General features: G+C 44.4%; 2 protein-coding genes across 2 annotated transcripts; both read right to left on the reverse strand.

The window, feature by feature from the left end:
* Positions 1-359: 359 nt before the first annotated feature.
* Positions 360-8,640, reverse strand: zgc:66447 (SLAIN motif-containing protein-like). Its single transcript, XM_030368689.1, has 9 exons — positions 8,375-8,640; positions 7,241-7,896; positions 5,326-5,462; positions 4,453-4,578; positions 3,510-3,650; positions 2,805-3,134; positions 2,508-2,651; positions 1,543-1,831; positions 360-1,301 (listed from the first exon to the last, which is right to left on the reverse strand). Exons 2-9 carry the CDS (start codon positions 7,885-7,887, stop codon positions 1,247-1,249), a joined length of 1,869 nt encoding a protein of 622 aa, XP_030224549.1. The 5' UTR covers positions 7,888-7,896; positions 8,375-8,640; the 3' UTR covers positions 360-1,246.
* A 4,210-nt stretch (positions 8,641-12,850) lies between these two features.
* On the reverse strand, positions 12,851-15,091 carry LOC115552518 (solute carrier family 25 member 53). The gene is made up of 2 exons (XM_030368692.1): positions 14,548-15,091; positions 12,851-14,312 (listed from the first exon to the last, which is right to left on the reverse strand). Exon 2 carries the CDS (start codon positions 14,309-14,311, stop codon positions 13,421-13,423), a length of 891 nt encoding a protein of 296 aa, XP_030224552.1. The 5' UTR covers position 14,312; positions 14,548-15,091; the 3' UTR covers positions 12,851-13,420.

Here is a 15,091-nt window from a genome sequence, read left to right on the forward strand (position 1 = left end):
GCTGATCCCTTACTATTTGCGTCATGCATAGGAGAGCATAGTTACATTGCTGCCATCGTTTCATTAATGTAAACTTAGTTTAATAAGGTGGGGGGGAATAAAATTGCCGAATTAGGAGTTTGATAATTATAATATTCCATGTGAATACGATGTGTTTACTTGGAGGGCACCGACAAGGCCTGCAGGCCATTTTCTTAGAAATTGGGCTCATTGAGTTGGTGGTTTTTATTATGGGTCGACATAGCCTATAAATCCCCAGAATGTAGTCTTTCCTGAAATTGATTTCTTTCTTCAATTATTTTTCTATGCAAGTATCTAATGATAAAATACATAGAAGGAAGGAAACAAAACATACAATAATGAGTTCTGGCATGACTTTATTAATATTTTCTAACAGCTTCAAATAATAACAGGCACTCCTCCTGAGGGTGAAAACCCTTCACATCACTTGGATTTCGTGCATTAACAGTGTCTTTATTACAGTGCCATACTCTCGATCCATCTTCAGATATTGAGTAAAATGTAATTGAGTAAAAATGCTGTACCAAATTGTACTTCAGAGTACAAGGAATAGAATGCTGCAGCTGAAACGCACCATGGCACAAACATGTTTCTTTTTTTTAAAACAATATGTTTCTTATGATTATAAGGGCAGTGTGGTCTAAGAACAGTTGCAATACAATGTCAAAGAGAAAATCACCATTACAACGAATATTTAAAATACAACTGCGCAAAAACGTACTGATAATCACAACAGAAGGCATGAATTATAGGATATATCAACTACTACATCATATTCCAAAGGTTGCACACTACTTTTTGTGAGGGTGGAGTATAACCATGCATGCCACAAACCATATTGCCTTCATCGAGTGAAATTCAAGTGATCAAAACCAGGACATATGAATCATACCTTCATTTAAATTAACAGGATAATGTACATTACCATTTTTTACAACAGTCTCTTCCAATTCACATAGAAAAATAATTCAAATCGACAACACAGTTTCTTCTGGAAGCTCTGGATTGGTCCCTAGAACATGTGGACGTTTTCATATGTGTTTGTACCTTCGTTTAGTTTTGACGTGAGCTAGGTGTTCATGCTAGGACTAGAGATGCTTCATATCTACAGGTTCAGCTTTGTGGATTTTCAGGGATAACAGTACTTCTGAATGCACCAGAACAAGAGAGGCGAAGAGGTTTTGCATCAATTCTTATCTTAATTTTTTTTGCAACAGCACAGAAATCAGTAGCAGCCATCCTTCCAAGAGTCATCCATCATTCTAGTCGTAACCAAAGACCTGAAAAAAGGAAAATATATGCATGTGTTATTTTAGTCATACCCAGTTAATCAAAAGGTTTTAAGTATTCATAGCCTAAAAGGAACACTAGAGGTTTATTCCTCACAAAATGCATCACATTTTTATACAGATTAATATTTATTTATTCAAAATGTATGTTTCAGAAACACAAACTCAAGCTATCCGAATCACAGATTTCTTAATACATCTCAAAATCACCAGACAATCTTAAAGCAATCACCTCCTGCCAGGTTGTGCGAGCTTGCTTCTGGTGGATGGTGCAGTCTGCCCCCTGCTGGCCGCCGGCCGTCCTGTTCCAGCAGACAGTCTCCCGGGTACATAGCCTCCACCGTTGGCCGGGCCCGGAGACTGGACCCTGCCCATCCCGGCTGGTGCAGCTTGGATCACTGGCAGTCCTCTGGTAGGCTGGCGTGAGGTCGTCATGGAGCCCACAGGGTTCATGGCTTTGACCGGAGTGCGCATTGAGAGAGGGGACTGGCCATTGGCACGCAGTCGACTGCATGCAATACCTTCAGGGATATATGGCGTGGCTACGGTAAGACATCTGCCACATGGGTACACTGGAATACCTTCTGTGCTACGGTCAAGGCCTTACAAGGGGATCCTCGCTATTTACCTAGCCGTCAATTCGATATTACATAACACGTTCATTTCTACTTACCGAATGATAGCCGTAAAGATATTCCCCTGTCATCTTCCCTATAAAATGTTATTCACAATATAGACTGAAAATGACTAAATCTATAACAATACTGACAGAAAAAATAAAATAAATGCAGAACAGCTCATTGTAAAGGCTGTTCTTCCCCTTTTCAAACCCCTCATTGTAATGAAACCCCGTGTACCTTAGAGGCAGTAAACCAGCACCCTGCATGAAGGCAGCATTGGGTTTCGTGAGGCAACCAATATGAGCAAATATTTACGTTAGCAAAAGTTAACCTGAAGATGTCCTCGGGTTATGAATCGGAAGGAAGACAATGAGGTGTTTTTTTGAGAAATTGTATCTAAAAACACACAAAGGGTTTTAGTACAAGGAGAGAGTGACACATGTAACTGAGTAGCAGTCTGTAGCGGATAGGCAAGTGGTGGGGATGTTACATAGGTAGGGGGGGGGGGGGGGCGGGGGGTCGAGCAATAGGCACAGGAGAAGTGAGGTAGAAGGCCAGGTGAAGAGGGTAGGGTTACCTGTGGAGGGGGAGTGGTTTAGGCGGGACATGCGGTTGCCAGAGCTCTGAAGGTTAGCCTCCATGCTGCGGCTGTTTCTGACCGCCTCCAGGGAACGTAGGCTTGTGCGAGGTGCCAGATTGGGCATGCTGTGTCTTAACTCCTCTGCAAACACACACACACACACAGACACACCCATTTAGGTAAATAGCCCCACAACATTAGGACACCTTTTCTTGAAAGTACTTTTGACAGTGATCGGTCGGTCAATTTGCACCCCTCCAGAAGCAGTTTGGGGAACAACAAACCAAGGCTTACCCTCGCTCTTCGCAAATTTGAGAAGCTCCGGGCTAGGGCCCTGAAGCGAGCGCCTGGGCGCCCGAGCGCGCGGCGCCCCGAGACGGCTGCCGGGCTCCTGGCCGTGGTTGGAGGTGGAGGGGGACAGGCACCGCGGGGAGCCCAAGGGAGACGGGCTGAACCGCTGGCGGGGCTGGGGGACGGGGCAGTACGCTTCCTCCTCGTCCTCCAGGCTGTAGCTGTCAAACTCCTGGTCGCTGTAGGTGCCGCCGCGCCGCAGGGACTGCAGCGACGCCGAGGAGCTCCGGCGGGACACGGAGGTGGAGCTGGTGGCGTAGTCCTGCCGCAGACCTGCCAACACACACACACACACACACACACACACACACACACACACACACACACACACACACACACACACACACACACACACACACACACACACACACACACACACACACACACACACACACACACACACACACACGTTTGTACAAAAGTACCCGGAGGCCAAAAGAAAACCGAGCTGAATAGAATGCAATTATTGTAGGATTATGGTAGAGGCATATTGAAAAAACATTTAAGAAAATGAGTGCATGAAATGTGCTTGGTTTTAGCCCACGGCTTCTTTACCAGTGGTGAACTTGCACTGCCCTTCTCAGAACAGACACTCAAAACAGTGACGCCACGTGTACAGGGCACTATTTACATAACTCCTCCACTCACTCTCCTCCTGCAGCCGAGCCATGATCTGCACGTCGGTCAGATCCTGCAGCTTGTAGCCCATGGAGATGGAGTCGTCTGACGTGCTGAGCTCACTGTCGATGGACGACTGAGAGCTCAGAGCGGAGTTCACGCGCACAAGGCCTGCAGACAGAGCAGCACAACGCTGTATGCAGGCACAGACTGCAAACGTACACAACTCAAAAAAGGGACAACGTACACAGTGTTTCTTTTGGGAGTTGTTCCGACATTAAATAAATAAATAAAACCCAGCCCAAATACCTGACGTAACCCCCAGACGTCACGCCTCCTAGACATGTCAAACGGAATTAATACCAAAGGGCTTGACTGCTGCTACGGCAAAAAGTTGATGCTGTACCAAAGTGTATGCAAAACACTTCCAGACAGGCTTGTCTGTCTGTATATCTGTCTGTCTGACCCACAGCCGCTTCCTTCACACTGGGACAGATTGCTATGGACAACGTCCACATCCAGGGAGGTTTTGGTTATGTAACCAGTCCAACATTAGACAGGGGTCACCACCCACCAGCAAAGCGTTTTAAAGTTCATGCAAATACATACTCAGTGTTTTCACAACGCAAGCACAAGTCTGTTTTTGACTTGACAAATAAAAAGGAATGCATTGTGAGGAAGTTATGCAATATTAAAAAAAGGTGAAATCATTGTGTGTTTTAAGCGTACCCCATGTCAAAGCCCCAGCTCAGTAAATCTGTTCCACCCTTCAGTATTAGCAACACAAAACACAGAGGAATGGACAACACATTAAATATGAACTCCAACCTGTCCATCATTTTCTTTGTGATCCGTCTAGAAGGCATTTTATTGCACGCATTTACCCGTGATAAAAACAACCACACCCAAGGACAATAACAGTGCAGTGCTGCGCAGGCGACAAAGAGCAAGGTGTGTTAATGTCATGCCATACCTGAGCTGCCACAGGTTAGTAGGGATTTGTTAGTCGATTTGTGGTACCCGGGGGAGATCAGGCCGGAGCCTGACGAGCCCGCCTCTGTTGAGCTGGGGCTGCTGTACATATTCTTCCATCGAGAGGCTGCAGAGTGACAAGGAGAGAAAGGACATTTTTAGCCCCTGATGCAGTCGATCAGCTCCCATTGCCGTTAAACTCAGACGAACGAAAAAATAACAATAACTTAATCACAGTACGATTACTAAAACAAGTTCCAGCAATTTAAAGTATCAACATTGGAGCCCAAGCCCGATACAAAACTTCCTGTTTTCAACCTCACCACACCATTGGATGGCTAAGTAAACAGGTTTCACAGGCGTACACCTGCATAATGGTAGCATTTTAAATGAAGCTGAGCCAGGGAGTGGTTGGAGGAGAGGAGTAACTCAAGCTAACCCATGACTTCACAGAGTCATTTAGCTGCAATGTGAATGGCTTTGTTGTTCCAGTTTCGCACCGTGCACGCAGAATGAGCAGACGGCCAGGTTAAATAATGAATAGGGTGTGACTGATCAATCACAAACAAACACAGTAAGGTACCTGGGACATTAGTGTATGGACTGAACCCATCTATTGACACAGACTCTCTCTGATGAGGTGAGCAGTAAATAAGGCTGACTAAAAGTAGAGGCACTGAAAGACTTTAAAGAAGACAATTCCCATTGTGTATTCAAACCAACAAAGAGTTGGGCTAAACCATTCTAAAGATTTTATAAATACCTTGAAAAAACTAAGCATTAAATGCAAATCCGTAACTTGTATGCTGTGGGGCACGAAAAAGGAGATTTGGCGAAAGTTGAGAAAGACTCATATGACATTAGGGTTGCGTACTCTGGTCCAAGCGGTTGATCAGGCTCCTGCATGCCACCTCGGTCTCGGGACTCGGGTGGTCTAGCACCCTACGACACCACTTCAAGGGGGACTCTGGGCACGGCTCGGCCACGTGCTTCTTAGGCGACACGTACAACCTGAAGACAGACATGTACCACAAGCAGAGGAGGGCGAGAGCACAACATGATGAGAAAGTATTTGGACTAATAACAAGGGCGGAAGCCACTGAAGAAGAATAAAGGGATGAGGAGGGATGTGGGCACAGGGTGGGAAGCGGCTTACGCCTCACTTCCCTCCATGTGTTTATCAACACTTCCTGCGTCAGAGGGTTGGATTGTGCTGCATGTTTGGCTGAGAACACGTAAGTCGATCCATCAGTCCGTGTCACACTTTAACAATTTGTGCTTGAGAATGTCAGTGAACCTCTCAAAGGCTTACTGCTCACAATGCCCCTGACATGATTAAGCAGCTACAATGCTGCAGTGTTTCTGGAAAAGAAAATCATCCCTGGGGTTATTTGAGTGTGTTACAATAAAAGATGGTGTGAAGTTGCAAATTAGACGCATCAAGGAAACACATCTACAACCAAAAGGGGGACATCGTCAAAGAGTAAAACAGTTACCATGGTTAAAACAGAGTAAATACAGTGGAATACCATGCTCTACCATCTTCCATGAGGGGCTATCAGGGTTGGTGGTTTGCACGGCCCGCTTTGCATTCTAAGACTTGCCTCGTGTCATGCGAGGCAAGCGGTACAGAGGCCGTTGAAACCAAACAGTCACTGTGCTGACTGCCACATTTAAGCTTGAGGTCACGTGAGCAGATTCTTTTAGCCAAGGGACACAAAAGGCCAGCGCTCATTGGCTCTGGAGTCTTGACAAATCAACCGATGCTCATCTTCCCATTAGGCAAACACAAAAGGCATCCAACTCCCACTGGCATAAGCAACAATGCAGACAGTGCAGATATCCGGGTTACGTGTCCCAATGGGGCAAAGGGGAGTCCCAGTCTAAAGTTTGGAGTTTACGTGTGACGTGGAGAAACATCCTCAGATGTCTTGTGTCGTGTGCTTATGCACATTTGTATGGGGTGTACATGTAGGGCACATTGCACTAGATTTCCATAACTTGGTTAGCTATTTGGAAACCTCTTTCAATTGTCTCAGACAAATATGGTACTACGAGTGATAAATAACATCCTTCAGTTTCTCTAAGTTGGTTATTTTCCTCCTCAGTTACTTCTCCAGCCTTGTTCTCTGAGCTCCCCCCCCCCCCCCCATCACATGCTGTACAATTAGTCCGAAAGCCGAAATCCAGCTTCCAGTCCTGGCGCCTGCCTGGATCAGATTATCAGCGTGCGGGGATTACTGTTGTGGCTGTGATAACCCGGGAAAAGCACATATGGTATGGCTAATTATGTGAAACAGAGAATGCCATAACTGGTTGGACTATTAAACCCAACAACTGAGCTTCTTAAGCAGCCACAAAGAGGACTACAAGGTACTTGTTCGAGGGCATGTAAATTGGGAAGCATGCACACATAGCGTAGGCTATGTGTGCGGTAAATTAGTTCTGTGTAAACCAAAATGAAGGGGGATTATTCAGCATTAGTAATGCAACTGACCTTTTTAGGAAATCTAATCCTACCAATTAAATCGAAACCTACTAATTAAATTCTGGTAAGAACTGTTTCAAAACTAGATGGTTGTAATAAGCCTAGTTTAACTGAATTGTACACTCAGTAATAATCATACATTTATGTATATTAGATCAAAATCATGCAAACCTGAAAATAGGCCTACATCGCGACGTGTGGGGAGATTGACAATAACAAAAGTAAAATGTGACCCAAATTGGTTAGGGCAATGCAGACCACAAGAAAAGCAGGGACCCTGCCTAGATGTATCCATACGTACCAACTGTCTCCATCGTCCACCTCTGCACACTCATCTTCTAGATCCAGGACATCCAACTCATCCAAGGCGGTTTGGTCAACCCCAGAGTCACTCTCGGCGAGAGTCTCTGATTCATAACTCTCCTGAGATGGGCTTTCTGGAGTCTGGGGTTGCCCCTGGGCTGGCTCTGGTCCATTGCTGCAGGGCAAGGTCAGGAATCCCATACATGGACCCCCAAAACCTTCTGCCCCTTCTTCTTCCCCCAGTCTGCTTGCCCCAGGGAGAGGGGACATGTCCTCACTGCTGTAGCTGCTGCTGGTGTCCTGTGGGGGAGAGAGCTCAAACTCTCTGCTGCTCAGCTCGCCACTGTGGTCCAACCTGAGGTCAGGGTGGCTAACGCCTTCACAAGAGAGCCTCTCATTGATGTTGCTGCTGGCCGAGTGATTGTTGTAGCTGCCGTTATGAATGGGTTTGCTTCCCCTGTTGCGAAGGGTCTGGTTTTGAACCTCCAATCTACGCACAAGCTCCTGTAGCTTGCGCACCTCCTCCAACTCCACCCCTGCTACGTCCTGCTCTTCCTCGAACCCAGGATCTGAACTTTCCATGAGGCCACTGGAGCATCCACAGTCAGGCTTTTGGATCGCAGTGGGGTTGCCTGGAACCACCATGCTTTCAGCCTAGGGTAGGAAGGAAGAGTATTAGATGCTTATTTACACTCTCTCTCTCTCCTCCCCCCCCCCCCCCCCCACACACACACACACACACACACACACACACACACACACACACACACACACACACACACATCTGCAAATTATAACAAAACCAATAATTAGCATTGCAAATATAGTGAAATGAGAGTAATAAAACCTAAAGGTCGAACAAGGCGCATATAGCAGCACCATTTGACCACATCTCGACCCTGTGTCCACGCCGTTCACGATGAGCTAACGTTAACTAATAAGTTCCAAGCAATCAATAATCAATACTTACAATTTCGACAGTATCGATGCATTATGCACCAACAATAACCTAGTCATTCGCCACATGTAATGAATATGCAGTAGTTTAGCTGCACGGATCGGATAGAATATAAGATATATCCGTATTTAAGTTCGTTCAGGTAGCAAGCAAGCGGTAGCAAAACAAACCTACCGGTAAGTAAGCCGTGTTGTCGTGAGGTGAAGCCTGCCCGCTCGTTAAACTATTATATTCCCGAGATGTGGCATGGATCTAACGGTCTATTTGCACCAACGTATATAGTTACCAGAATAGCAAATCGATTTTTGAATGATCAGGCATCGAAATGACTGCAATTAATCCATTGTTTGCGATGCTGTAGGAAGCACATCGCTTGAATTCACCATCATGAGCGTTTTGCTCACCCGCTTGTTGATGGACATTAGTTAGCCCAATCATCAAACCTAGAGCAGTGCTAAGCTCCTCCCACTTACGGGTTGTAACTGTTGTTTGGCGCCCTCTGAAGGATGCCTTTCGAATTGCTAATACCAGGTCTTTGTCCAGGTGTGGTATTTAATGCGCAACTCAAGGTGGCGTAGTTTGAACACAAATTCGCGGAAACAAGGATACCGCCGAACAAGGACGTTTGCTTCTGCTGTTTTGTACTGCCGTTAGTCATTTTGTACACTGTGGTGGTCCCTCCCAGATTTGCCTCTCCCTGGGATTAATACAGGGTTATCTTTTATTCTACATTTGTATTGTTTGTTCTAAAGGGGCTATTGTATGCTAAAGGGCCGACTGTCTGCTTGATGTTCTTGTTTATGGCCTCTGTCTGCATGAACTTAATCATATTGTGCTTGCCAAACTGCCGTTTCATGTTTGTCTATGGCTGTGCCTTCCTCCTCTCTGTTGCACGAGATAAAAGGGAAGTAGTGTTGAAAGCAACAGTTCCTGTATAACTAGTTTTGGGAGACAACTGTAGTACAACACTCGGTTACTTAGCTTACAGAATAAATGCAAGATAAAATGTAAAAGATGCAGATCCAGAGAATCAAGACAAAAAAAAACCTTTTATAGGAATTGTCAGTGAAAATGCATTGCCGTTGGGGGTTTTCACCTCAGTGAGAAATAGCATTAGGGATTTTTTACTTTAGTGAGGACTGGGAGGCCAATTTCGTTAGGGCTTGTTTAATTTGGTCTATAGACAGATTTCCTCTTGGCCTCAGACTATGGTTACTGGTTTCCTAATTTGTACCCATGTATTTGCTCTCAAAGCCACACCTAAAAGCATGTCTGTACGAAGGGCTTGCATGCTGCAATGTGAACATGTTGAAACGGGTACGACATGGGAAATTCAGGGAAAATTGTGCTCCACAATCAAGTATGAACACGCTGAAAAGATTTATTTGACTGACAAGACATTTCAATGACCGTGTATTATAGCCTACAGTAGGAAGTGGCCGACTTATAAAGCACATGCCGTGAACCTTTTAATTTGTCCTAGTACAAACTGAAGTAAATCCAGGCCCGTGTTTACCATCCAGCTGATAATTCTGCTGTTTGCACAGGCAGACTTGGTTAAAACCAAGGCCGCACCCTGGCCGTTTGTTTATGGAGCCACCTTTTAAAGCATGACTGCCAAGAGTCAGGTTGAGACACACTTCACTCACCCAAACAAGTTAGCATTGTATTGCCTGGGAAAAAAGGGGAAGGTGCATTAATGGTCCATGCCTTTGGCATCTGCCGTTTCACATGCCTTCAAATATGTGAAAGATAAAAGCTAGAACATGTCACGGTCTGACTTCTGGTAATCAATACAATGCACAACTTCGAAAAACGAAAAGGTTCATAACATGGTAGAAAAAGCAACACCAGAGTTTGACACATTGAGATTTATTCAGAAAGAATTAATTTGTCTGCACCATCGTTTACACTTCCGCATGGCATCAATTTACAGGTCATAATGTTGATAATCAAATTTCTTATGCAAGTAAGCTAATACAAATATTGATGGCCAAATTTATACCCACTGACACAGTGGGCCTTTCTACAATACATGGCAGATATCCAATTTGTTGCAGCAAGGCTATAGTTTCACTGAGGCAACCAAGTCCCTCAAGAAGGGCTGGCGGACTGCAGTCGTTGAATAGTGGGGGCCTTCATGATTTTTCAGCTGCTGCAGCTTGCTTCTTTTCTTCCTCAATTTCTGTGAGAAATAGAAAATGGAAGTGATCAGTTTTACATACATTTACAGTTCAGCCTCGTTTTTAAGTGTCAGAGCCAATTTCTGCTTTGATGCATTTAGGCCAAGATCAACAAAGTGGCTGATCATTGAGAAGATTAAAATTGCATGCATTGTCAGTTACAATCTAAACAGCTCCAGTGTTTCTTGTCGTTATTGTTGATTTCAATATGACACTGCTCAGGCAGCTGGGGTGACCGACATCATGCATTGGGCTCCCTCAAAAGCAGCTTAAGTTCACTCAATGGACTAAAATTAATGAATGTTTTTACTACGTTACCCAAGAACAATGATCATTTAATTAGAGCGACTTCAACTGGTTTATTCCAATTGAAATCAAGCCTTCCAACTCAAGGCAGTTGATGTGTAGAAGGTGTGTGCCTTTTATTTTCTCTTATTCCTTCTAACGGGGTGTAAACAAGGATCAATTATGCAAGTTTTGCCTGCAGGGTATACTTGGGCATGTATCAGCAGTAACGACGCAGTCAGTAATTCAACCACCCTTGGCCATAATAGCGGCCTTCGGCACGGAAGGAGAGGAGTTAACCCTTTCTAAACAGTACGGTGAGCATGGGAAAGATGTGTACAAGATGTTGTAGAATGTGTTGCTGCGTCAAGATGCGTCAAGTTTCCTTGTATACTTGGAACATACCTTCCTTGGTAGGAAGTTTGTTTTTTTCTTGGGTTTCTGACTTTTTCAGTGTGCTCTTGTCAAAGCATGGCACTTTATTGAGTGTTTCTTCCATGGTTGATAGCTGTTCAGATTTGGCTGGATTGCTGTTGGAAGAAGAACAGAAAGAATACAAAGCCAATTTAAAAAGGTAGTTTGAATAAAACTTTTTTACTTGTAGGACTCCAACTGTGTTTATAGTTGGTCTTCACCCTTACTTACAATAGCCATTGGATTAAAGCGCAGACCGACTGAATGTTGAAAAAAAAAACGCTGCAAGAGACGGGCAACAGAAGACAAGCTACTACATGATAGGGCGTCACTGTTACATCCCTATGTTGCTATGTGCATGCCCATACAGGTAAGACACACCTTAGTCAAAAAAAAAAATTCCATCTGACCAGGGGTTATACAATAGAGACACTCAAGATAATTGCTTGCAGTGCTTTATGATCCATGCTGTTGGGTTGAACAAACATGGATAACACAATAAACAGGCATCCAGAGTATATTACTATTAGAATTATTGAGTGAGGTCAGGCTGAGGTGTATTGGGCCGTTTACCTACTTCTGCGAGAATATGCAATACACAGAAAATATAGGCCTACAGGTCATAAAATGTTAAGGCAGTGAAATGCATTTACCGAGAGGCCCGATAATGAAGTTGTTTGTCTAGCGGGCGAGGTCTTCAGTGATGTTTATTTTTTAAGGGACTGCCGTTAACGTGCACCTTTTTCACCAATTACTATCGTCCTCAGCCATAACTACCACCTACGCCACCTTGGTGCGTCAACGTTATCTATTCATCGAACCAAAGTAAGACGTCGTGAAAAGATGAATGCATACGCTTACAGAAGGACGGATAAGAAATCATCAAGTCATGATTAGACTAACGTCAGCTAGATTTCGAATTCAAGTAGCCATGACATATTAGCTAGGCTGCATTGAAATGCAGCACAATTGTGAACATAAGGTTCTTCTCCCACTGACTCGACTAAAAATACAATTAATCTAGCAGACGTCAAACAACATGCAATGCTGTGTAGACAAGGGTCACATGACTTTAATTAAGGGTGTTACGTTCTTGCAAACAAATAGGCTATTCATTTTAAACAACTCAAACTCTGGGCACAAAACATCCTAGCTAACTGGTGCCGGTCCTAGTGCGTACTTCATTCCACAACTATATGAATAATGTTATAAATATCAGGATACAGTTATTTGGGCTTTTACCTGATGTAGAGGTGATTTCTTCAAAGATGTCGAAAGTAGTGCGCCTGAATAATCCTTCCCAAGCCATGCGTTTAAATAGTGACAGCACGCCCTTCTACACGCCCACATAGAAAACAGTCTGCGAGATCCAATTGGGCGGTTCATTTATAGGTCGATTGTTATTGGATAAAAAAAGACTGTAAACGTAACGGGTCTTCTAACGGGATATTTAACACTCATTAGACCTTCATATCTCTTACTGTCCTCACTTTTTCTGAATTGTATGGATACAAGCTACATATGTTAATGATGTTATGAATACATAATCTATCTGTGTTGGGTCTCTCTGCGAGTACTGCGAAGAGGGACTGATGTACATCAAAGGCACCGACAATCGATGGAGCTTGGGGAAGATCTAGCGGCCTAAAATGATATGACATCCATGCCGTGAATAAATTGCGATTAGCCACCGTGCATTGGCACTAGTCTGTCTTAAAAATTATAATGCCAATTAAATTATCCTAATCCAAATAGGAAACCCACGAACTTGATTAATATCCCATTTTTATTACGTAACTTTCTATTCATATATGGTCATTGCAATGCACTAATTAAGAGTTACTCAAATACAGGATAGAATATTTATTTGGTTTAAATACAGGATAACCTATCGTTTGGCAATTATCCTACATGTGTAACATTTGGTTATTTATTTGTTTCTTTCTTACATATCAATATTTCTATAATGTGTAAACATACAATGGTGCCCCAATAGCATTAAATCAAATCACCTCACATTAACCTAATTAGACACCTTGAACGTTACTATCCTAAAAAGGTCTTTAGAATTATAGAACAGTAAAGCTGACCCACAACCACCAAGGTACCTTTCATTTTTATAACAAAAAACTGGTTCATTCAAATTAACTGGAATGAATGATAATGACAAGGCTTTGAGCTCCCGATGATATATTATATCTATCTATATATTAACAACTTCTGTCTCACAGTCTTATTGGTATATTCCGAAAATAGGTCATTGGCTACAGTGGTGAAGATAATGGCAGTGAGATTCATAAGAGAGAGGTTCCCTGAGAATTATGTTTCTTTCTTCTCATCATCGCGATGCACGCTTCTGCTGTTGGTCGTAGATGGCGGTGGTGATCCCCCAGGTGATGCATGAGCGCAGGATGACCAGCGAACCTCCTCGGTACAGCAGTGCCAAGCTCCGCTGGCGTGACGTCCACAGCTTCCTCCAACACGCCCTGACTGTTCCCGCCTCCTGCCCGCCCGCCCCAGCCTGCATAGTAGCCACCAGCACAGACAGCGGGTACAGAGAGAAACTGATGGCCATGGAGGGCAGCGCTCCGGACAGGAAGGACGAAGCGGTGGGATGGAGCCCCTGCACCTCGCCCAGCGCTCGCAGTGGCCCCTTCAGTCCGAAGTAGAAGCAGCAGCCCAGAGAGTTCCTGGCCATGATGGGCAAAAGGGCTCTGTAGTAGCCCAAGGCCAGCTCCTCAGAGCTCAGCCGCACCAGAACGGTCTTCAGCGTGGGTAGACTGCGGTCGTTTTGTCCGTTCTGCAACATGTTTTGAACTCGCTCAAACGGGGTGAAAACCAGGGCCTCCACCAGTCCCGCCGCAAGCCCTGCAACGGCTGGGAGGGCGGAGTGAGGGACGACTTTGGCAGAGGAGGAGGAGTAGAGCTTACGGAGTAGGGTATCTTGGAGGCCATGCAGCAGCGCGCCGTTTAGGGTTCGCATTAGCAAAGGGGGTGTCACCCCCCTGTAGAGCTTCAATGCTCCTTCCTTTTTCAACTGTGCCACCGCCTCGATGATGGAGATGGTGTGGAGCTGTTGCCGGAAAACGGTCTTGTAGACAGGAAATACAGCTATAGTAGGCAGGGTGGAGAGCAGGCTGGAGGTACCTCCATGCAAGTAGCTCTGTAAACGAGAGACTGGCTGTGGTGGGGTCTTGTCCTCTTGTGTACCATCCTGACCCCGCCCCATGCTGCAGAAGAATTCAATCACATATATACTATCATATTTACATTTCAGATGATGAAATAAATGTTGGCTATAAAGTAAATGACATAATATTGTTAATATTCAAGATAATAGCGAAATGACTGGCTAGGCATGATATTATGAAGGTCTAAGAGAACAGTTGTGCGATATTAGGCTATATAGTGATTAAATTATTCAGGTAAACTATACGAACAGTAATTAGATTTAAGGGTACTTACTCTGCGAGTGAAGGCCAATCGGTAAAACAAACCCGAACAAAATATATAATGTCGTAACTAGTCGTCCTTCTCCGTTACAAGATGTATCTTGGTAACACCTTGCATCATCATCTATTCAACAATTGTCATTGTAGGCATACTTACAGGTGAAAAATAACAAATAGGCCCATCGCTTGAGTAAATTAAGATAACAATTTAGGTACACCTTTAACATTAGCTAATGCAGGACATAGGTCGGCAGCATGAACATCGGCAATTTAATCGTTAACCTCTTCCAGGCGGTTTGTCTTGCATCACCATTGGCTAAGGGTGCTGTTGCCGCATCGACCATTGGTGGTGCCATCCATCAATCGAAGACATAACGGTTACAACCTTGCGCGCAGTTTTGCATTTGCATCATAGTATAGAAAATGCAGAATGCCATAAATACCATGATGCTGTACTACATTCGCATGTCGCAGTGTGCATGCAGTGTGCATTTCAGCATGCTTTTGTATGGCCAAAATATCAGCACATCCTCGTAAACAGGATGCATCTGGAGCAG

The sequence above is a fragment of the Gadus morhua genome, chromosome 10 (genome assembly GCF_902167405.1).
Source record: "Gadus morhua chromosome 10, gadMor3.0, whole genome shotgun sequence".
NCBI classification, from domain to species: Eukaryota; Metazoa; Chordata; class Actinopteri; order Gadiformes; family Gadidae; genus Gadus; species Gadus morhua.

What these genes read in the sequence shown, in the direction of transcription:
- LOC115552518 (XM_030368692.1), bottom strand. Translation starts at nt 14,311, where the DNA reads ATGGGGCGGGGTCAGGATGGTACACAAGAGGACAAGACCCCACCACAG.
- zgc:66447 (XM_030368689.1), bottom strand. Translation starts at nt 7,887, where the DNA reads ATGGTGGTTCCAGGCAACCCCACTGCGATCCAAAAGCCTGACTGTGGA. An exon ending in GGCTCGGCTGCAGGAGGAGA is followed by an intron (nt 3,135 to 3,509) that starts GTGAGTGGAGGA and finishes GTGTGTTGGCAG; the next exon opens with GTCTGCGGCAGGACTACGCC. An exon ending in CAAATTTGCGAAGAGCGAGG is followed by an intron (nt 2,652 to 2,804) that starts GTAAGCCTTGGT and finishes GTGTGTTTGCAG; the next exon opens with AGGAGTTAAGACACAGCATG.